General features: G+C 57.1%; 6 protein-coding genes across 6 annotated transcripts; 1 reads left to right on the plus strand and 5 right to left on the minus strand.

Annotated features, from left to right (window-relative positions):
• Positions 1 to 315: 315 nt before the first annotated feature.
• On the minus strand, positions 316 to 3704 carry ACO1O0_004271 (uncharacterized protein; the record flags this gene model as incomplete). The annotated part of the gene is made up of 4 exons (XM_083193711.1): positions 316 to 1143; positions 1198 to 1451; positions 1524 to 3412; positions 3532 to 3704. 4 exons carry the CDS (start codon positions 3702 to 3704, stop codon positions 316 to 318), a joined length of 3144 nt encoding a protein of 1047 aa, XP_083050659.1.
• A 2155-nt stretch (positions 3705 to 5859) lies between these two features.
• Positions 5860 to 9835, minus strand: ACO1O0_004272 (GRAM and VASt domain-containing protein; the record flags this gene model as incomplete). Its single annotated transcript, XM_083193712.1, has 3 exons — positions 5860 to 6551; positions 6613 to 8990; positions 9540 to 9835. 3 exons carry the CDS (start codon positions 9833 to 9835, stop codon positions 5860 to 5862), a joined length of 3366 nt encoding a protein of 1121 aa, XP_083050660.1.
• Positions 9836 to 10540: 705 nt separating this feature from the next.
• ACO1O0_004273 (uncharacterized protein) lies at positions 10541 to 12067 on the minus strand (the record flags this gene model as incomplete). The annotated part of the gene is made up of 1 exon (XM_083193713.1): positions 10541 to 12067. The coding sequence occupies one exon, from the start codon at positions 12065 to 12067 to the stop codon at positions 10541 to 10543; it is 1527 nt and encodes a 508-aa protein (XP_083050661.1).
• A 1456-nt stretch (positions 12068 to 13523) lies between these two features.
• ACO1O0_004274 (germin family protein) lies at positions 13524 to 14343 on the minus strand (the record flags this gene model as incomplete). The annotated part of the gene is made up of 3 exons (XM_083193714.1): positions 13524 to 13951; positions 14008 to 14144; positions 14201 to 14343. 3 exons carry the CDS (start codon positions 14341 to 14343, stop codon positions 13524 to 13526), a joined length of 708 nt encoding a protein of 235 aa, XP_083050662.1.
• Positions 14344 to 15805: 1462 nt separating this feature from the next.
• On the plus strand, positions 15806 to 17407 carry ACO1O0_004275 (uncharacterized protein; the record flags this gene model as incomplete). The annotated part of the gene is made up of 1 exon (XM_083193715.1): positions 15806 to 17407. The coding sequence occupies one exon, from the start codon at positions 15806 to 15808 to the stop codon at positions 17405 to 17407; it is 1602 nt and encodes a 533-aa protein (XP_083050663.1).
• A 94-nt stretch (positions 17408 to 17501) lies between these two features.
• MDV1 (uncharacterized protein) lies at positions 17502 to 21466 on the minus strand (the record flags this gene model as incomplete). The annotated part of the gene is made up of 5 exons (XM_083193716.1): positions 17502 to 18998; positions 19297 to 19551; positions 19608 to 20626; positions 20676 to 21285; positions 21398 to 21466. 5 exons carry the CDS (start codon positions 21464 to 21466, stop codon positions 17502 to 17504), a joined length of 3450 nt encoding a protein of 1149 aa, XP_083050664.1.
• Positions 21467 to 21536: the final 70 nt, after the last annotated feature.

The following is a 21536-nucleotide window of genomic DNA, read 5'->3' on the forward strand; positions in this document are numbered from 1 at the left end:
CAGATCATGAAGCGGTAGAGTTACAGGCGAATAAATGGCAACGTAGAGGGAGAGATGGTGTATTCATTATCCCCTGTCTATACAAACAGTGCTTCGCTATTCAACTCTACTGTAATCGAGTTTTTCCCCATGGTATCATATAAAACTTATCCGACCAAACCCAACGCATTACCCAATGTTTTCGTATGAAAAATGACACCAAAAAAAGGTCCCCAGCACAAATCTGATGCATAAATACTCCTGTCACACCTGTCCCCGGATCACCAAAACCCAGTGACCAACCGAGCTTCTGATACTGAGATCACCTACTCTACCTTACTCTGTCTTGTTCCTTTTGCTCGGTCGACGCTGACTACTGTTCTCGCCGTCCACAAAATGCCCCTTTCTCTTCTGATGCTGGTGTAGGTTGTCCTCGCGGTTCGTGAATTTGCTCCTACACCCGGGATAAGGGCAGGAAAAGATTGCGTTGGCTTTTCCATGCTGTTTCTTCCTGTGTCTCGCCATGCTGCCCGAGAACCAGCGAGGATCACCCTCTGGCTGATACCCACATATCTCACAGTAAAGGTCCGACTCAACCTTGTTGTTGGCCGAAGGCGTAGGTTCCTGGGACGGCGGCGATGTCGCAACGGTGGAACATCGCCGTCCAACATTGTTGGTGTAAGATGCGCATGGTGTCACAGAAGACGAATTCGTCGCCGAGAAATCCGGCGTTAGGCGCGTGAAGTTAGCGGAAGGTGCTGGCCCTAGAGACGGTGGCGATACCGTGGGCGTCGAAGATTGCTGTCCCAAATCGTCGGTGTGTGGTGTCACACCAGATAAGCTAGCCGTGAGATTTGGTGTTGGCCCCATGAACCCAACTGAAGACGTTGCATCAAAATCGGAGACTGTGTCAAAGACAAAAATATCCAAGTTTGGACTTGTGGCTCCATTGAAATTGTCATCAAAGGGGGGGTCGGGGAGCAGCTGAGAATCGTTCCTTGGACCTGTGTTCAAGTTGGCTGGTGCTAGGATGATGGACTCGATGAGCATCACGCCGAGCCGATGATAGATCCGTCGATAGTTGGGTTGAGGAGACGCCCAGGAGCAATGTTCTCGAACGCATGGGACGTATGTGTCGAAGAAGAGATCGGGAGGAAGGGTTGTCTAAGCGATTGCCGGTTAGTTTTGTTTCGTATCGATTCTTTTTGGGCGGCTTACCTTGCCCACGTTCATCAACTCTAACTCGAGCCGGCGTACCGTCGATCCGTAGCTCAACTTGGCACCTTGGCGTAGTTCAGCCATTCTTGCCACGAATTTGGGTACGTCAGCATGCTGTTTTGTGAGAATGTTCTCCATGAAGCCCATTGCCATGTCTAATTGCGAGCCTTCAGTCATATTGAATGTCGTGTCCTTCATGTGTTGGATGCAGAGTTCCGAAGTTTGAATATTTCGATCATTCTTCTCCCGGACCGCTGAATATTCAAGTTCTACAGAGGTCAGCTAAAGACCACGCCATGTATCGTTATTTTCCTCGCAAGACTTACCATCTAAGAAGAATTGGGCAACAAAAGCCAGTGAATCCATAGATGGTTCAGGGGCCAGATGCTGAGGTTGTTTCCCCTTTGGCCGAGAAGCTGCTGCATTCGACGTCTTCCTCATTAGAGCAACAACCTCACCCTTCTCCATGCCACTGGGTTTCCACAAAGCATTGACAATCGTGAAGTAGGGACGGCGATCCAGTTTTGTGAGCCATGACGCGTAGGATATTGCCTGGGAGAATAACATGCTGCCTCGACTTGGGGCATCTTGCTCGTGAATAACCACGGAAAAGGAATAAACCAGGTGAATAAAGCACAGGAGATCAATGGGAGATTCCACCATGACACGGTCTAGGATGTTATTCAGAGCCTTGAGACCAGCGGATGTGACAAGTTCAGGTGACATGGCCAGAAGCTGGACGACGAGATGGTTGTTCTCTATATTTTGCAATCTCTCCATGGACTCGGCGACGTGCATCTGCAGGGCACCCCAAGCGGTCTTGACAAGGGAGTGGGCTCTTCCATGATCAGAGCCGGTCGGTTCAAGCTCCAGCCTCGGGAATTGTGTTTGGTTTCGAATGTTTCCATTGAGGGACAGATCGGTATCTAAAGGCAGATCAGATGTGGTGGTTGTGCCGAATGGGAATGGCGGTTGGAAAGGGTTCAAGGCAGCGGCGGGGTCAGTTGGCGGGATCACACCCATCATGATGGGGATATTGGCGGGGAGCTCTGTCTGGCCCATGTTTACATCCAACTGATCGTTAACTCCTAGCTGGGCATCCTCGGATAGGAACGGATTTGACGTTGGGAATTCAGGGGCTGGCTTGTGTGAGGGTCCGAAGGGGTTATTCGGAGCGAATTCGTCGGCCGGCGTTGTCAGCGTAGATTCGTACCCGGGGGCACGAGCCCATTCATCTGACCACGAACTCGAAGTCATGGGCGAGATGACATAACTCCCACTACTGGCGGTGCTGTTGGTGCTGTTGGTGCTCGCGGTTGACCGGACCGAGGAGCTCGGGGCCAGCATCTTGCTTCGGCGTGGAGGCTGCGCCCGGACATCATGTTGTGAGAGGTCTGTAGTCTGTACTTGTAGGGTTGGACGGACGACAGGGCTGGCAACCTGCTGTTCACCTTTGAAGAGGCTGAGGTTGGCAGGGGCCACAGTCATAGGCTGCTGGGCTGGCAGCTGCCAGTTGGTAGGTACTCCGGTCATAGGCTGGGCTGAGAGTTGCCAGTTGGCAGACTCGAGCTCAGCAGGATCAGTGCTTGGCGGGGGAGCGAATTTGGGTACATGGACTATTGGCCGAGTCGTCTGCGGGACCTGTGGCATCTGTGGCACCTGAGGCATCTGAGGCACCTGTAGGGGTATCGGAATAGGATCATCTTCTGTATCCTCCATGATTGTCGAGAGTCGGATTTCGTGGGAGTCAATCTCGTGGATCTCGTTGGCCTGCAGCTCAACCTGGTGTGGCCGTGGTGTTGGGGGTACACTGAGCGACTCATGGTAGGTCGGGGGAGCCTCGTCGATGTCGATATCGAGATCGGGGAGGCTGCTGGGCCTGGAGTCACGGTGGCCCAGGGAGCTGAAGAAGTTCTTGGCCATGAACATGATCTTCTTCCTCTTGGACGGGTGGCCGAGGCATTGCTTGCACTTGGTGTCGACAAAGCGCTCGGCGCGGTTGCAGTCATAGCACCAGTACCTGCCACTGGCGAGTTCCTCGCAGGAGTAGAGATGCTGGAGCATAAGTTCGTGGTTGGCGAAGCGCCTGCGGCAGCCCGCTAAGGGGCACTGGCGGCGATCATCGGGCGTCATCTTCGGGGACGCGTTGCGCTTGAAGGCCACCCAGACCATGAAGCGGTTGAGGTTGCACTCATGTTGAGGTGTATCGCGAGCTCTGGCGGCGGGGTGAGTGAGTGAGGGTTATTGGATGTCATGGAGTAGATAGGTAGGCATTGTGTGAGTTTGTGTAGCAGGGCCATGGGGGCAGGAGACGTGATCATGGAGCAAGCTTACACGCAAGCCGTCTGCTCATCGTAGTCGTGAGATGCAATCGACGACGCTGAGCTCGATGAAGTCGAAGCTGTCCCTTGACGCCTCAGTCCCAACAGCGGAGTCTGTGTGAGGCGTCGTAGGGCTGAGGCGGTGACACCAGGATCGTCCAACGACGATCGCCTCTTGGTGTCCATGACGAAGGTGCTGGGTGTCTCTTTCATCTAGGCTAGATGACAAAATACCGGTATGGAAGTTTGGGAGAGACAAGTCAAGGGAAGAAGGCAAGAGGGGAGCGGTTGAATACCTGAGGTAGGTAGGTAATGGACTCAGCTTATCTGGGAATCCCGCCACAGCCCATTGCGATTCGGCTGAAGAGGGTACCAAGTTCTCTTCTTGGGGCCAAGTTGAGATGGAAGGGAAGAATGGTGGGGGACTCCAGGTTGCAAGGGCCAGAAGAGGCCCGCCCCAAGGTCCTACGGCGCGGGATGCGAGAGTGTAGGACTGCCTCAGTGCCGTCAGGCCTCCTGCTGCATGGATGTGCTAGGACTTGCAGCTTCCATCACCTAGCTGCCCAGGCTCCAGGTAGGTAAGTGAGGTAGGTAGGTAACCTACCTAGGTAGGCAGTTCCAGGTTAGCACTGTGGCAGGAGACAGACGACGGCGCGGAACAGAGCAGGCAGGGGTTCTCCACTCCGCATCAGCGGCAGGAGCAAGCAGCCGCCGCACCTTCTTCCGACATATTACCATTCGTGCGAAGTTCTTCGAAGACGAATGCTTTATCCACGTCAGTAGTCATCAGCGTTAGTGATCCAATGGTGAAGCTACTCGGGAGAATTGGTTGATGTTGCCCAGTTCCCCTGACCCCCCGCCAGTTCTGATCCCTGTGGATCGTACTACCCATGGATCGATGAGACGCTTGACCCGTATCCATACTTCGCACTGAGCTTTTTGTCCTGCATGGGCACTGCCAGCCTGTGCGGCGTTGTGGCTGACTTGACGCCGCGAGGCACACAGGTGCTGCGCCGCGGTGTGCGTCTGACCACCGTGGGTCTCTCTCTCTCATGAGCCTCTGTGTCTTGCCGTGTTCCGACAGACAAGACTACAACTACCTATGCCTCATTTGTCAGCCAACGAGTTCCCGACCAAGACGCCGCCGGCCATGTCACCGCCGGCCATGACACCGCCTAACGGCACGGACACGAAGTGACTGGAGTGCCGGAGGGGGGTGTCTCGCGGGTGTGACCCATCTCATGTTGTCGATCCGTTGGCCAATGGTAAGTTGGTGTTAAGGCATTAACACTGCAGCAGTTGGGAATCGAGTCCGTAGGGCTGCTCCATGCATGTGCCAAGACGCACCTGTCGCCCGCCTGGTACGATAGAGGGCTGGAGGCGGTATTTGGACTCTTGGAGCCCCCGGCTCATGATCGTCGCGGCGGTGGTGTCCACTGCCCGAGAACGAGTGCCCATCGAGGCCCGTGCTACGGTCCGAAACCAGAAGAGGCGCTCCTGGGCTGCATATCGTCAGCTGAGGACTCCAAACTGCAGGGGCAACAATTGTGAAGCTAACAAGTCTGCGACTCGGATTGCGTGTCTTCTGACCCTCATGACATTCGTCACTAACGGTTCCCCACCGGTGGTTCCCCGGGACTGTCCGACCCTACCTTTGCAACTTGGGCACCGAACTAGTAGTAATACTCGTACTGGTATCTGTACTGCATGACGTTTTGACAGGCTTTCTGGTAGGCTTCGCGACAGAGACTGACCGAGGTGTTCCACCCCGTGATACATGCTCAGACGGAGGTTCTTCCCAGTAGAAATAATACAAATGTTCTTCCTTACACATACTGATATGTGCCAAGAAAGTAGGGTTCAACTCTAATTATCTGCGCCACGGGTTTGGTACGCCGTTTCGCTGCTAAGCACCGTTGAGACACCTGTCGGTGGTAGATTTCCCAAATAGGAAACCTTTCTCACCTGGAGACCATCAAATTTGCGGATAAATTCAAGACAACGACCCCAAGAGCGCATCAGCTATCCGTAGAGTATTATCGAGCATTATCTGGCGCTAGATCAATAACATGCCGGACGAAACGAACCAAATAAAGGAGCCCATTTGTTAAAACGAGAGCAATGATGATAATACTAGTAAATACACCGCCCACCTTGGCAGATAAATCTAACACGGCGTCCCTAGGAGAGCGTCGGCTAGAGAGTACTGAGTTAGGTATCTATCTGGCACTAGAGCAAGATGCGCGACGATTTTAACTAAACAAAGGAATCAATTCGCTAAATGCTTCTGTCAAGAATAGTGATGATAATATATGCGCCGCCCGGTCTTTTATATCGCCCTTCAAACCCCATCTGAATGGCTGAGCCCAGCACCCTCCGCCATCTTGCTTGATCTCCCCACCGCATCCTGCAACACCTTAAGCTTCTCCTCCGTCACCCGCATTGCCTCTTCCACCTCCCTCGTATCCATCCGCTCTTCCCTCAGCTTCTCCTCAGCCGTCCGCGGCGACATGGCCTTCTTACGACCGGTGTTGCCCTCGGCGTTCAGTCGCTCCAGCCCGATCCGCTCCTCCAGCCACTCCCACAGCTCGCTGTCTTCCCTCCGCCACATTTCTTCATACGCCGCGAGCCGGTCAGGCTCATAGATGTTGGTGTTAGGACCGTAGGGGGAAACGTTCCTGCTTGGCGCGAACCCAAAACCGAACCACGTCGTGACCAACAGGCCGACGAGGAGCCCATACATGACGTTACCAGTTACCAGGGGCTGGAGGATATCCGTGATCGGCTCCACCAGTGGACGCACCGGCTCTAGCAGACCCCAGTTACTCTTGGCAGCATTCTTAGGCGCTGCCTGCGCTGTTGCTCCTGAGGTCAGCTGGGCAGACTTGCTCTTCTTGCCCTTCTTCTTGCCCCTGGCGGCACCGTTAGCACCTGTGCCTGCTCGTGACCTGGACGAGACGGCAGTCCTCAGAGAGGCAATAATAGCTTTGCAGTAATCCGCCTGGCCTTCGTTGGCTGCCTTTTCGATAGGCCCTGTGTATTAGTTAGCTTGCAGTCAACGACGATAGACCCCCTCAACAAGAAGCAGACTCACCCTTGATCCAGCTCTTGCCGGACCACTCGATGGTGCAGTTGACCTGTATCCTGGTGGAATTGTTCTCTGCCCAAGAAAGACAGTACTTTGTCTTGACAACGAATACGTTGCCGCTGGGAACCTCGGGTGTTTGAGTTGACATTGTCACGTTGGCCGCCTTCTCAAAGTCGAGGTTCTCAACAGTCTCCGTAATGCAGCATTTCGTCGACTTGGGCCCAATGGCGCCGTACAGAGGCTTGATGTAGGTGTACGTGCGCGACTTGTTCTCGAGGTTGAGACCCCTCTTGTCGTCTAATTGCACATCGGAGCACTTCTGGTCGGCCGTCAAGAACTTGGTCATGAAGGCAGCAGAGGGCTGGCCAAACATGAGGTTGTATACTCTGCCGAGAGGAGCGGGGATGACGTCGTCCCCGACCACCTTATCGTAATGAGAACTGGCATCGCCACATTCTGTGGGCGGATGCGTTGCGGGGCCGGGGAAGTCGACAGCGCCGGGCCCAGAAGTAGCATCCTTACTCTGCCCTGCCGGCATGCCGTTCGCCGTTGTCATGCCGGACGCCTTCCTAGCGTCGGCCTTTTCAGGCCCCCCGTCGCCTCCAGCTTCTGCTGTGTCGTAGCCTGCACCACCCTCGGTTTCCTCTTCATCGTAGAACTCGTCTCCCTCGTCCTCGCTTTCTTCGCCGCTGTCGGAATCGACCTGGGTCTCTGTCTCTAACGTCGATGGCTCGCCATCTATCTTTTCTGTCTTGTCTCCACCCGTTCCCTCTAACCGAACCCCGTTGAGGGTGCTCGTGAGTGTCGGATGTCCCAGCTTCCAAATGTTCACAATCAGATCGTAAGTTGCGTCGCGGCTAGTGAAGCTTGCAAATACGTGCTTTGCGTGGAGAGTCGAGATCATTAGCCCGTTTTTGAAGAGAAGAGCGGTGCTCCTCTTTTCCACCGACACAATCTCATCGAAGCTCATGACGAGCGTGGTAGTCCAGCCCAGGATGTTGCTGCTAAAACACAGGTGACCCTCGGAGACGTATAAGCGGCCGTGGGCAAGAATCTCTCTCTGCAGGGCACAGCTATAGTCCTCGATGAGATAGTCATCGTCCGGGACGCTTTTGAAGATGGAATGGAAGTCCCTATTTCTCTTCTTGCTGGCGATGGCGAACCCGGTAAGCTTCGGCGAGCTGACGTTGGCAGCGGGTTGGGTGACGGGGCTCATGACGCCGGCTAGGGGCGCTCCCACATTCATGCCCGTGCCGATTGTGGTCACGGAGCTGCCCCGCTTCCTGTGCGCTCTACGCAGGCTGCCGGCGCGGTCCATGCCAAATTTATCCTCGATTTCAACCTGTGGCTGTGGTGGCGTGGCATCTCCATTGGCGCCCTCGATAAGAGATCGCGGCCTACTGGCGGCTTCCTCGGACAGGAATTCGCCATTGCTGGTCTGGGCATCGGCAGGGGCTGACTCGGATCGGGCCCTTGTGTTGTCGAGGTCGGCGAACCTTGCGCTGGAGGGGGATGCTACCGAGCTTGCCGGCTCCTCCAGACCAAGCTGGCTTAGGCTGAGGTCACCTGCGCCGAGGGTCCGCACCGCCGAGTCCTTCTGATCCATGGTGTTGTTGGTTTGTGCCACGGGGTTGGCTGCGGGTACTGGTTCGTTCTCGGGCTGACTAGTAGAGAGGGAATGCGGAGCGTTGGGGGACTTTGACGTTGTCCTGTCCTTGTTTCCCCCTCCCAGGCTAATGCCCGAGTTCTGTATATTGGTGCTGAGGTTGTTGGCGGCGGTCTGGGCAGCCGAGATCATGGACGAGAAGAATCCCGTGCTGCTAGAGTTGTTGGGCTCGTTGACCTCGAGTGGCGGTGTCAAGGGGTTTGCAGTGACGCTGGAGAGTTTGCTGGGACCGATGGCGGCAGACGCCGAGGAGCTTCGTTTATGGGTGTTCACGCCGCGGGAGACGGACGGGCCATCGGCGCTGGTGACGGGACTCGGGATTCTCCAGGTCGAGGCTCGCTCGTTGAGGCTCCCGAACGGATCTTGGGTCGGAGTCGGGGGAGTATTGACAATGGCAGGGGCACTGCCGTCGGAGTTTGGGGGCGGTGTCAGAGGGGGGAGGGGTTTATTGTCGGCGTCCCTGGAGAGTCGTGATCGTAGGGTGGGAGGTGCAACTCTGGCCGCAGTCGGGGGCCCAATTGTCGACAGATCGGCAGGGGGTTCTGTGGGTGCCGCAGGTGAAGAATGTCGTGGGTTCCCTGCCAGTGGCTGAGCCGGTGACTGGGAGGGTGACTGGGAATGGGGGTCGAAGTGCGCGGCCTGGACGACGGGGGACGAAGTGGTGAGGTAGCCGATGAGCGATGGATGCTGCGAGACACTTGCTGGTCTCGACGGTGATCTGTTAGGGTAGGAGGGGTTCGGTTAGAGAAGCTCAATTATTGTATTCGTACGGAATACGCATATCCACTTGGTATCCGTACACAGGGCAAAAGGAAGAAAGACGAGCGCACAAACGATGTATGCAAGGACAGAGAGGGATGAAGACAAAAAAAAAAGAAGGAAAAAAGAAGGACAAGGCAAAGCGATGACGGTGCTAGAGAAAGCTGGGTAGGACGTGGAAGGGTTGGTTGCTTCCAGTTTCCAGGGCGGAGGCTGGGGCATCACCAGGTTCCAGGTTGCAGCTGGAGCTCAGCAGCTGGAAGCCGAAAACGAAGGTGAGGCGCCCCAGCGTTCCCAGAAGCTCCCAGAGCTCCCAGTGCCCCCCAGTGCTCCAAGCCTCCCACACCTGGAATCCTCCAGATCTCCACCCGCCTCACCGGTCGCTGCCCCACACCAACGCCACCCAGAGCCAGCACGAGTGATGTGGATGTGGATGTGGATGTGACGGATGGATCCGAAGAATGAGCTCACAAAACAAGATTCTGCTTGCAGGACCGCAAAGACTCACTGTGACGCGTTGCGCGATGCGCTCTTGAAGCTCCTGGAGCTCCTCTTGGAAGCTGCCGCGGAGGATTCGGGATCCGGGCCCGACTCGAAGGAGCCGAAGCTCCGGTCGTCGCCGTCATCGTCGCCCATGTTGGTCGAGGCCGAGGTGCCGTCGCTATCGCCCACGGATAGGAGAGACGACGTCTTCTGGCGCAGCGTTCCCGAGGCTGCCGACTTCATCTGCTTGCGCAGGCGACGCTTCTCAGAGATGGACTTTGGAAGCAGCTTGCCCAGTCCATCGCTGCGGCCAGACTCCATGGCTAAGTACTGATGGGGACAGCAATGAAGTACCTACTCCTTAGAGGTATCTGACCCTTGGAGCTGGGTAGAGTTCTGCCTAGGGATGCGCTCTGCCTGCGCCTAGGTTGAACCTAATAATCGATCTCCCTTGATACTATTAGTACTAACCTGTAGTAAAGATGACGGGCTGCCGGGTAGTACGTAGTGGCGGAGGAGTGGCGACGGAGGAGAGGATGTGGCGGTGACAACTGCGACGGTTTAGAAGCAACCAGCTTTTACACCGGCGCTTCAGCTCAGAGTTTCATGCCCAAGCGACTATTCCCGACGGGAAACTGCTAGGCGTTGATGTCGGCGTAGTTGGCAATGGGAATAATATTATGGAAGAAGAATCGGAGTGGCGGGAGAAGTCAACGGTGTTGCTCCCTTCTGGTTAGTGCTTCGCTCCCAAGGCTAGGTGCAGGCTGCAGCTCGATTGGTGGCGGTGCGCAAGCTGCATTATTAGTGGCAGTTGGTCCTGATTGGGCCATCGCCGATGCCGGTGAACCGAAGCTTGCTTGTCACCTATCTTTACCTCTGTTATCCGTTAGACTGTTCCTCTGGTTCCTTCCTCCTTGTTTGGGTTGCCTGGCTCTTCAAGGTAGATTTGGCTTGTTTCCCTGGATTTGGATTTAAAACACTCCAGTCCTCCACTATTCGTGATTTATTCCTGATGATTCCCCTAACCTAACTGTGACATGTGAGCTCCCGCTTAACCAAGTACATGCTCTCGGGCCACCACGGCTGCCCTCCGTGCGCCGCAGGATCAAGCCAGTTTTGCGACTTGATCAACGATATAGCCTTCCCCAGCTCCCAGTGCCCAATCTCGCCAATCCACCACACGCCGTCCAGCAGCATGACAAGCACGAGCCAATGGGCAAAGATGTCCATGGCCAGCAGGTGCGCCGCGTCCAGCGACGGCACCTCGTCCGACGGCAAATCCAGCACCGTCTGGACGAGGTTGAGGTAGCCCACCGGTGCCAGGTTCAGAAACGACATGACGATTCGCCGGAGCGCCGTCGACGACGTCATCGACGTCACGCGGACCATGTATTTCCCAATCCATTCCGAGACCCGCGAGTTTCCCCCAAAGGCCATGGACTCCTCTGCGGAAGCCGCCTCGCCCTCATTGCTACTGCCCTCTCTCGGACCCAGCGCGGTCGACGCTCGCATTTCGAGCACCGGCAGTGTCTCCAGGCAGGCCTGGAGCTCCAGGTAGCTGCAGGACGAGGACGATAGTGTCGACTCGGCCTTCCGGCGTAGACCCTCGAGGGCTCGAACATAGGTCGACGCGACCACGGGGAGGAACGCGTTCCTCGTGCTCTCTGATGGGCCGCCCTGTGGGCACAAGACAGCCGTGCTGCATGACTCTGCCCTCGACGGCCCCGCAGCAGGGGAAGGGGCAGGGGCAGGGGCAGTCTGATCCTCCTTTGCAGCATCGAAGACGTGGTTGTTGAGCACGGCCATGGACGCTGTGTGCGCCGCGCGCGTGAACAAGATCCAATGGGAGCTCGAGTGCTGCAGGAGCACGTCGATCGGGAGCTGCTGCCCCGTGCGCTGCGCCGTGGCCGTGAGATGTACGCGGACGGCGTGGCTGGCCGAGGTGTACAGAACCATGAGCGCCGCGTTGGCGAGGACGTTGTCGTAGCAGCCCTGGGTGAGAATCGCGGCCTGGATGTGCTGCAGGGAAGCCCCGTGGTGGCGCTCGGCGAAGGCGAGCAGGTCCCGGATCTCCGCCAGAGTCCGGGGGTCCATGGGGTTCTGGGCTCTCCTGGCTATGTCGTGGCACTTGCAGGCCGCAGCCAGGGATAACAGGGACGACATGACGGGCTTGCTGTAAAAGGCAAGATTGGGTATCCCCACGGAGAGGGCATAGAGGTCGACATGGTCATAGGGTACGGTTTGGCTGGTGTGCGTGAGGAAGTGGCTCAAGAGACTGAATTCTGTCGAGTCGAGAGTCACAGAAGATTGCGGGTTTAATGAGGGCCCGTCATCACAGATGCTTGGGAAACACGAAGCTGGCGAAGCCGGGTAAGAGGCACTGATAGGCGGAGAAGGAGGGACTGAGAGGTGGCCGTCCGAGAACCCCAGTAGTCCTCGCGCGCCTGACGGGACAGGCAAATCGGGAACCGAGAGATTGACCAAGGACTGCTCCTCGTCCGAGAAGGTTTCGGCCTGAGAGTTCTGGAGCCCCAGATACTGGCAAGAGTACATGCGGTTGGCACATCTGGAGCAGCTGGGTCTCAACTCGTCGCACTAACAACAGTCAACGTCCGTGGAACCACGAGAGACGATGTACCACACGTACCTTCTTACGCTGCTGCTTACATCGCAGGCACCCGTTTCTGGATTTACCATGGGCTCTGCGAAGCCTGAAGCTGGCTGCGCGGGGCGCCGGTGGGTTGGCGTCGTCGGGCATACTCAGTGTCGTTGCTGGCGGCTGGAAGATGAGAACTAGATAGAGTCGTGGTGGGGTGGATGAAGTGCGAAAGCGAGATACTATGTAGTGCGGTGTATCGCTTAGATGGTCGATGGGCTTGCCTATGTTTATGGGGGTCTTCTAGGGCGCGACTAATCATTCAACTGCCGGCGTTAGGTTTTGCGTTGGCGGTGATCTCCTCTGCTCTCTGCATCTGACGACGTCTCGGCCCCTGCTTATGTATCTTTCTGTCACATAGCAGTACGTATATGTCGTACGTACTCCGTATGTGCAAAGCCATTTACGGCGACTATATCCTCGTAATACATAGGAGGGCGCCCAGGGTGCCCTCCGAATGACTCAAATGAGTAAAATACTACACTACCTCGCCTACTACATATGTATATTGTTGTCAGCACTAGACGGTTTCGGTGGGTCGTGTTCCTGTTTGGCAGGGGAATCTCACGCGAGCACCGCCTCCGCCACGCTGCTCAGCGCATTTGGTGGACCGTCTGCCAAAGGGCGGGATTGAAGATTTCAAATACAGTAAACCTATCAGACCGCCGGAGACCCCCGGGAGCATATTGGATGTCCCAAATGGGATATCCTCTGGCGTCTCCGACGCCCTTGTATTCAAAGGGATCCGTGGAGAATTCATCGGTGAAGATTCTCAACGGCAACATTATCGAACGGACAGAGAGCTGCTCGGGGAACATACCATAGTACATATAGTACTACGTACTTGTATTAATCACTACCTATTAGTGGTAGTACATAATAGTAGATACGGTATAGGTAGTATAGTGCCAGTGGGGCCTGGCCGGAGCCGAGACGCCACGAATAGTGGAGCTGAGCCCGGAGGCCCGGACTGGGGCCATGACAATGATGACATACGAAGTACGAATACTCCGTAGTGCCAATGATCATCAGTATCAAGGCTGCAAGGTACTATGTATATTACGCTTAAATTATACATTGAACCTATGCAACTACGCTCGGAGTCTATTGTTTTCTCCGAATCGTAGGTACCTCCCGTTGTAAGAGGGATCGGGAGACTCATTGACAGTAAGACCAACGCATTCGGAAGTGCAAGCAAGGTTGGGGATGTCTATTTGTCTATTTTCTATTCGCTTCTAAACAGTTCTAAGTAGATATGCTTTGATTGGCTTGCGCCGAACCCCTCCCTCACATATCCCCAATCCCATCTCGCGTCACAGGCTCATGCTGTGGGCCACGGCCATGGCGAGCATCTCACAGCTGGCGCTTCTGCTTACCACACTTGCTCAGGCACTCCTCGATCGTGGTAACCACGGGGCCGGGGATAGCATCCCTGATCTTGTCAATATCCTCGCCAGCGATGGCACCCCCAAAGGCGGTAGAGATGACATCGTCGCTAAAGCCAAACATCTGCTCCGCGATCACAGCCGCGCCGGGGTCCTCGCTGTTGAAGGCGGCCGTGATGTTGGCCGGCACACACTCGGGGTTCACTTGTGTGTGGAACGACCCGCCGGGGAAGAGAGTCACCATGCCGGCCGTGAGATCGGCGCGGATGACCCGCTGGTTACCCTCGGAGTCGGGGACGCCGATCTCGGGGATCATCTCGGTGAGGACGCGCCCTGAGGTGACCGCGAAGAGCTCGGTGGCGCGAGGGTGGAGGTGGAGGAACGACATGCTGCATGCTGTTGAGACATATTAGCGTTACTCGGGGGGAAACAGGGTATTCTAGGTACAGTACCGTCTAGAGACGTGATGGTAAAGGAGGAGCCAGAGCCGACAAGGGCAGGAAAATTCTGGGCGGTAGCAAGCGGATTGTTACCGTTGAAGTCGTAGACAAACTGATCGTCATCGAGGAGCTTGTAACGGTCGGCGGCACTACATAATTAGAAAATGGCCCTTTCCCCCGGTTACATCAGAGAGTGGAAACTTACGTGTCTGCAAGGCGCAGCTTGGCTGTCAAACTGAGCTCGCCGGTGTGGTTATCCGTGCGCTTGGCCATCTGGGGTGCTGCCATGGCCGGGAGGACCATGGCGAGGGCAGCAACGGCACTCTTGAGAGTGAGCTCGGGAAGCATTATGGCGGTCGGAGATGGATCTCAGGTGATATTATGTGGTAAGATTGTGGCAGGAGTGTAGTAGGAGCGTGGAAGGGGCTGTTTGGGTGCCTGGCGAGTTGGTTCTTGGTTGGGTCTGGGTGGTGGTATCAACGTCCACGGCAAAGACTATTGGGATCCTTATATACTAGTATTTAGAAGTTTGATCAGAATACCATGAGGTATTCCAAATAACGATCAATTCGACTGATGAGCCCCCAGGTGGGAATTCGATATACGCACAACCCAGCCATGATCCTTAGCCTCGTGGAGACGTTGGATGGCGGCTACGCCAAGCTTACACGGCGCTCTTTGGACAGCATCTGTCACGCTCGTGGTACACCACAGACAGATCACAGAATGGATTCGATGAATCAGGCAATGTGTGTCTCCAGCGCCTCGTTAAGCGGGCGACATGGGCATTGGAAACAGTCAGTCGCCAAGAAGGGCAGTGCCTGGAACCGGCGTGTAAGTGCGCGTCGGCAGTCCTAGCGAACGGGGATTTGGCTGGGCATTCTCCATATACTATGCGGCAGTTGACACGGGCGCGGTGGAAGCGTGTCAGCAAGGAATTAGCTGCTTAGCTGCCATGTGGATTTGCGTATTCGGTTGTCGTATTGGGCTCCGCTGGAGCGTATTCCACTACGTAGTACAGAGTAATAATACGCTCTCTCTAATAGCACGGATGCTGCCGCGCAGATGCCGACCCTGGTCGCCACGCCCAACGCACGACACGGAAGATCAAGACGATGCCTACCAAGAAGAGAAATTTGGGATCATGCCATCGTTTTCTTCCTCTCCGAATCTCCGCCTTTTCATGTCCGCCAGAAACCGACGGGTTAGCATGCCCATCAATGGACTATCACTAGTAATCCAGTCACCTTCGACCACAGCCTCTTGGCCCTTGCGTTGCCAAATGCCAATACCGAGTAAAGCCACTGCTACCTCCCCAAAAGGCGTCTAGATTTTGCCTCCGAGAGCATGGTCTGGGTCCTGGGACTCTGATCTATTCCAAATTCCACAGGGTGCCACAGCCCTCTACGAATACAGGCCTAGGCTAGCTGTACCAGCCACAGTCAAGACAAAGGCTTCACCCACTAAGGAGCAAACACTTGACCGAACAATACCAAAGACAACCATGTCATTCGCTCGTCTGAATTTATGGGCATCAAATCTTGGCGATTACGGATAATAGTTTTAATTGTCTTAGGATGAACCATGCACAATTCCTTTCCGCTTCCATCGAACCTTCCATGCACTTTGCGTCCTGGCCGGGAAATCCCCAACGTTGCACAAGAATGCTGAATCCGTCCAGTAATCCAGCACCAACCCACTCACCCAGCCACCAAACGTCCCCCAACACATCAACGGTGTGCTCCTGGCACGTCACTTCACTTTCCACCATCTTCCTCCATAGTAGGCCATTTCGCGTCTAGCCATCAATATGGAAATCTCGCCCCTCGTCAAAGCCCACGACCACGCACGCGCCGCCGCCGTTGCGACTCGCCAGGCCTCTGACACAACCGTCGCCATCAACGAGCACACCCAGGCTGCAGGCGAGTTCGCCAGCGCCGCCTCTGCCACGTCCAGCGTCGAGGCCCTGCGCATGCTCAAGCTGCTCGAGGATCACCACCGCAGACTCGCCGCCCTGCTCAACCTGCCCGCCCACCAGCCCCCGCACCTCCAGCAGCAGCAGTCTGGATCCGACAACTCCGACAGCGTCGCCGACGAGAAGACCCAGGCCGGCCACGATGGCTCCGGCGGAGGCGATGATGCCCAGCGCACCAAGGAGAGCCCCGGGTCGCCTGCCTCCAAGGCTGCCCAGAAGCCAGGTCTCCCCCCCCAGCGCCGCCTTGCCGCCCGCGAAATGTCGTCATCGATAGCCAGCAATCTCGCCTCGGCCAGAGGTATCCGATCCAAGTACAGGGGCCAGCCGCTCACCCCGAGCGTCTCCAACGACCAGGCCCCAGGCAACGTCGAGGCACGTCCCAGGCGGGATGGGTCCAAGGGCAAGATGCAGAACATGATCGATCATCAGTCCGGCAAGCCTACCTGGGTCCCTCCCATGCCAGCCTCGCCTTCAACCAAGGGCGACTCCCACAGCACACGGCGGGCCGCAGCGCTTACCCCTCCCGCGCCAGCGACGAAGGAGCCCACGGCCGAGGATGCAGGATACACTAGATTCTACAATACCTTTGGTAGTATCATCAACAGGATCTCGGCACCGCTGGCCTTTGCCGGTCTGCCACTCATCCAGGAGGAATCCGCGGTCTCAGAAGAACCCCTGACGCCCGAGCCATCCCCATCGAAGCGCAAGCAGCTCCCGTCCCCGCAGGCCCACGATGCCGACCTGTCCAATATATACTCCAAGGCAACCATGCGTGCCATCACCAACGAAGGCTACGGCCCAAGCGAATCATTCTACGTGGTCCCGACCAGCGGCCACACCATATCATACGCCAACATCCTCAGCTACGCCGAGAAGGAGAAGCGACGCCTCGGCGCATCCGCCCACAGCGCCGTCGCCCGCGAGGGCTCCATTGAGGAGGATGATGACTTTGTGGACGCGCGCGAGACCCCCGTGCCCCTGTCGCCCGGCGCCCAGCGCCGCGTCGGGCGCGCCCGCACGGAGAGGGATCTCAACAACACCATCGAGGAGCTGCACACGGAGAACAGGTCCCTCAAGGACATGCTCGACAAGCTCACCAAGCGCCTGCACGCGTTCGAGGCCAGCGCGCAGAACATGGCCGAGAGCTATCGCCTGATGCGGCCGGGATCGCCGCTCTCGACGGGTCCAGGCGCTGGCGCTGGTGCTAATACTGGGGGTGGTGCTGGTAGCAGCAGGCCCCGGGATGGGCAGGCAGAATTGGAGCAGGAGTTCTCCGCCATGAAGCAGCACGTCGAGATGCTGGAGAGGGACAACAAGAAGATGCAGAAGACGCTGGAGAGGTACCGCGAGAAGTGGGAGACGCTCAAGGCAGGGGCCAAGGCACGCAGGGGAGCTCAGGGCGGTGGTGAGAGCGTGGAAGATGCGCGGACGAGTTGATGATCATCTGGGGCAAAAGAAGCTCCTCGCTGAAATACGAAACCTCATATGTGAACGCTCTCATAATTGGGAAACCGCGAGTGCCACCTGCTACCTAGTTCCACCAGAAGCTAACGCTGAAGCTGACGCTCAAGCTCCGCACGTAATGCCACCAGCCAAGAGGAATCAGCAGCGTATCGCCCGGCCCCAGTATACACTCCCAATACTCCACGCCCTTGAGCTTCTCCCTCATCCTCTCCACCTGCCTCTCCCCGTCCGCACCCTCCTCCCCGACGGGATCCCACCCCTCCACGACGCCCACGTCCACCGCGCCCGTGTTGCTCATGTCGACGCCGTTCTCCACCTCTCGCGGCCGCATCGCCGCCGTCGCCCCCGGTGGGTACAGCCGCACGTACTTGCGCCCGACGACCTGGCACAGCAGGTTGTGGTACCCGTCCGTGTGCAGGGGGGTGATGGTGCGCGCGGGGCCGAGCCACGCGTTGAGCTGCGGCATGTCGAGCGCCGGCTGGTCCCTGGACGGGTCGCACGGGTGCGGGGGCACGTCGGCCCAGCAGAAGTCCGGGATGCGCATGTCGTTGCGCAGGGGGGGGATCTGCCGGAAGAGGTTGTGCTGCGCGAGGTAGCCGACCGGAGGGCGGTGCTGCTGCTGCTGCAGCTGCTGCTGTTGGGGGTCGGCGGCGAGGACGTACTTGTCGAGGAAGGTCCGGAAGGGGATGAGTTCCTGGCCCCAGCCTTCGTCGACGTAGCTCCGGCCGACCTCGACGGGGACGAGTCGCCTGCCCCCGAGGGTTTGGGAGAGGAGGTAGTCCACGCTGTGCCAGGGCCGGTCCGTGAGGGCAGGCCAGTCGCCGATGAGGTCCGTGAAGACGACTGGCTTGGGAGCACCGGTCTTGTTCATGTAGCTCTCAAACTTGTCGAGTGTCCAGCCCCGGTGCCGGGGACACTCTCTGCTTGGGGACAGCTTGGGTCTCCCGTAAGGCTCAGCGAGAGAGATGGTGGAGGTATCAGACATCTTTTGGCGTTTGCTAGGACGCTGGTCCGTTTCCTGCTGTAAGACAGAGTCCAGGAGTTCCATTGTCTCCTCAATCCACCGCTGGCCCAGGTGCTGGCTCTGCCCGCCAGATGTGATGAGTGCCCTGTCCAGGCTCTCGACCAGTAGACTCCACAGCTCCTGTTGGGAATCCCCCTCGGCGTGGTGCAAGCGTAACAGGTGGAAATAGCTTATGAGCACCAAGGTATCCGTGTAAAGATAGCCCCAGCAGTCCGGGACGCGATCGTAACGGTAAGCGTAGAACTTCGAGACGACTATGGAGGCCAGATCGTCCAGCCGCTGCAGCACCAAGACGTCGTCCACTGAAGAGGAGTCGCCGGCATCTCCACGTTGCGTGCTGTGTATTCTCTGGAGGAGGCGGGCCTGCCTGCTCAGGAGCCTTTCCATGGGATCTGTGAGAAGGTCTGCATTCTCCGCGGAGGAGTCGTCTGGTTGAGCATCGGCCACGCCTTTGTGCCTCGTTGGAGACCGAATGGAGATGGCGCCAGCGGCATCGTAGTATCGCTGGAACAGCTCATCCCGGGAAGTTTCCATGATTTTCTATCGCGCCGGTATGTATCATTATGGGTTTCAGGGGTTGAGCTTGGGACAGCGGAATGAGATGGCTGTGGCCGTTCTGTCGTGTGAAGTTAGTAGGTAGGTTCTAAAATTCTACTGTTGTTCACCACCACCCACGTTCCCCAATATTACCCTGGAACTTTGGCACTCGACCGACATATTCATCTCCGCCAAACTAACTCAACCCTAGATCTTCAAGTGATGCGAATTAATGTTGTATACATTTATTTTGCTGAGCGATCTTTACACATTATATACTCTAACACGTCCATACTCCTACAATGCCGTCCCGCCTGCCCTCAACCATGTATCCATCGCGAACACCCACGCGCTCAACGATGGAAGTCTTCTTGCCTTCTTCCGCGGCGTTGATGCCGGCGCCGCAGTCCCATTGTCGGCCCTCTACCTTATCATACACCTTGACTACGTCTTCGCCCGCGGCGCTGACTATCCGCCGGGCGTCAAACATCATGCTCGTAATGGGGTTGTCGTAGGCGTAAGCATCGAATATCGAGCCCGTCCGCAGGTCCCATATCTGGCCGTCATTGTTAGCAAATCGTCCCGAATATGACTGGAGTTACAGAAACTTACCCTGATGCTCCTATCGGCGCTGCCAGTGACCAGGTGGACGTCGTCGAACTGCAGGCAGGTCACAGGCCCAGTATGGCCGACTAGACTCCGGTGGACCTGGCCGCTGCGGAGATCCCAGAGACGAACCATGCCATCCGCGGTACCGCAAGCCAGGGCAGACTCAAAGACCTGTAGAGCACCGACGAAATCAGCCGATCTCGTTGCGGCCCGGCCCGTCGGCCTCCATGAGTTGTCGCCGCTGCCGATGGTTGCTGTGGCCTGCGCGGCCGCCCACATGACGTCGAGCGTCTGGACGCAGCGCCCCTTTTCGAGATCCCAGTGGCGGATGGTCTTGTCAGCCGATCCAGAAACCAGTACGTCGCCTCTAAAGTGCAGCGCCGTAATCTCGTCCACATGGGCCTCCAGCGTGTAAAGCTCGCAGTCGTCCATGCTGCCATCCGGAGGGTCGACGGGCTGATCGTCGGGATTCTCCCAAGCAATGGCATCTTCGTCGTTATCTTCCTTGCTGTACTTGTCGCCGTAGGGGTCGTATCTCGCTTGGCTCAGATCCCAAAGCTTGATGGTGGCGTCCACGGATCCCGTTGCCAGGATATTATCCTCGACCTGTAACGCCCTGACCGAGGCCGTGTGGCCCTCTAGATGACCGATGCACCTTCCCGCGTTGAGATCCCAGACTCGTACCGTATCGTCTAGCGCGGCCGTCACCATGGTTCCAAAGGGGGCGTCAAAATCCAGAGCTGAGATGGTGTCCTTATGCGCTCTAATCTCGCGGATATTGGACCCAGGTTCAAAGTGTTCGTGCAGGATGGGCATCGACTTCTTCCGGTGGACCTTTTTCGCCCTCCGTGTGCCGCCGGGCGAGGCGGGAATCTTGTCGTATACCGATTGTGACATGAATTCGTGGTCGTCGGCGTCGCCCACCAGATCCTTCTCGTCTTGCGTCGCCGTGTGCTTGGCAATCTCCTCGGCCTCGTCTACCAAAGCCTGCGCCTCTTCCACGCGACTCTCGACGTCGATAACTACTGCTGGTCAGTCCTGTTTCGTAGCAACGGCAACGAAACAACGTACGGTCATGCTCTAATAACGCCTCCTCTTGCTCTAACCCAGCCAGCCTCTCCAGTATAATTCTTCGCATGCCGTGGAGGTTGGCAATCTTGTTGTCGATTTCCCGAATCTCGGCACTCGCCATGTTCTTGCGGACGCTAAGGAGGCCGAACTCGTGCATCATTGAAGCCTTTTCCCGCTTCAGCTGGCCCAGACGCTTGGGGTCGCCGGGGTCGCCGGGCGATGCTTTCCCGTCGTCTATTAGTTTCCTGCCCCTCGACACGCGCCGGCGGTGCTTCTTGCCCTCGTCCGTGAGCTCCGGGAAGCTGGCCTGGAAGCCCTGAAATAGCGAGTAGGAGTTCTCATGCTCTGGGATGTTGCTGAGGAGCTCGTCGGGTAGGTGGGTGAGGGCGCGATGCTGGATCTCGTTGGTGGAGAGTTTTGAGCGCACCATGTCGGTCGGGGTCGTGCGTGCCATGGAGAACATGCTCCGCTGCATGTTTGGCCTCTTGAACTGCTTGTGGACTTCAGCCATGGCGGTCTTGTAGTGGCCGCTCACGTCCTCGCCGTTGGGGCCGATCAAATGGTTCGCTGTGGTTGTGACCTTGCGGCCAAAGGCCTCCAGCCCGCGTGTCTGCAAAGCAGCATGGAATGGTTAGCCTTCGCGCCCATTCTCGACTGACGGTACGCCCGGATGCGCCCGGATGGCGCAAGGCGGGTCTGATAAGACAACTTAAGGGACATACCGAGATGATGGACTGGTCATCGTCGCCGGCGCCGTCGTCTGGGAAGCCGTAGCCCTCGGGGTCAGCCATGGCGCAGAGGCTCGAGCGGAGCCACGTCTTGCGCTGAGCGAATGTATGCCGTTGGGGGATATTCTGGCGT

This window comes from Amphichorda felina, assembly GCF_050947745.1.
Source record: "Amphichorda felina strain 45539 chromosome Unknown scaffold_4, whole genome shotgun sequence".
Taxonomy (NCBI): Eukaryota; Fungi; Ascomycota; class Sordariomycetes; order Hypocreales; family Bionectriaceae; genus Amphichorda; species Amphichorda felina.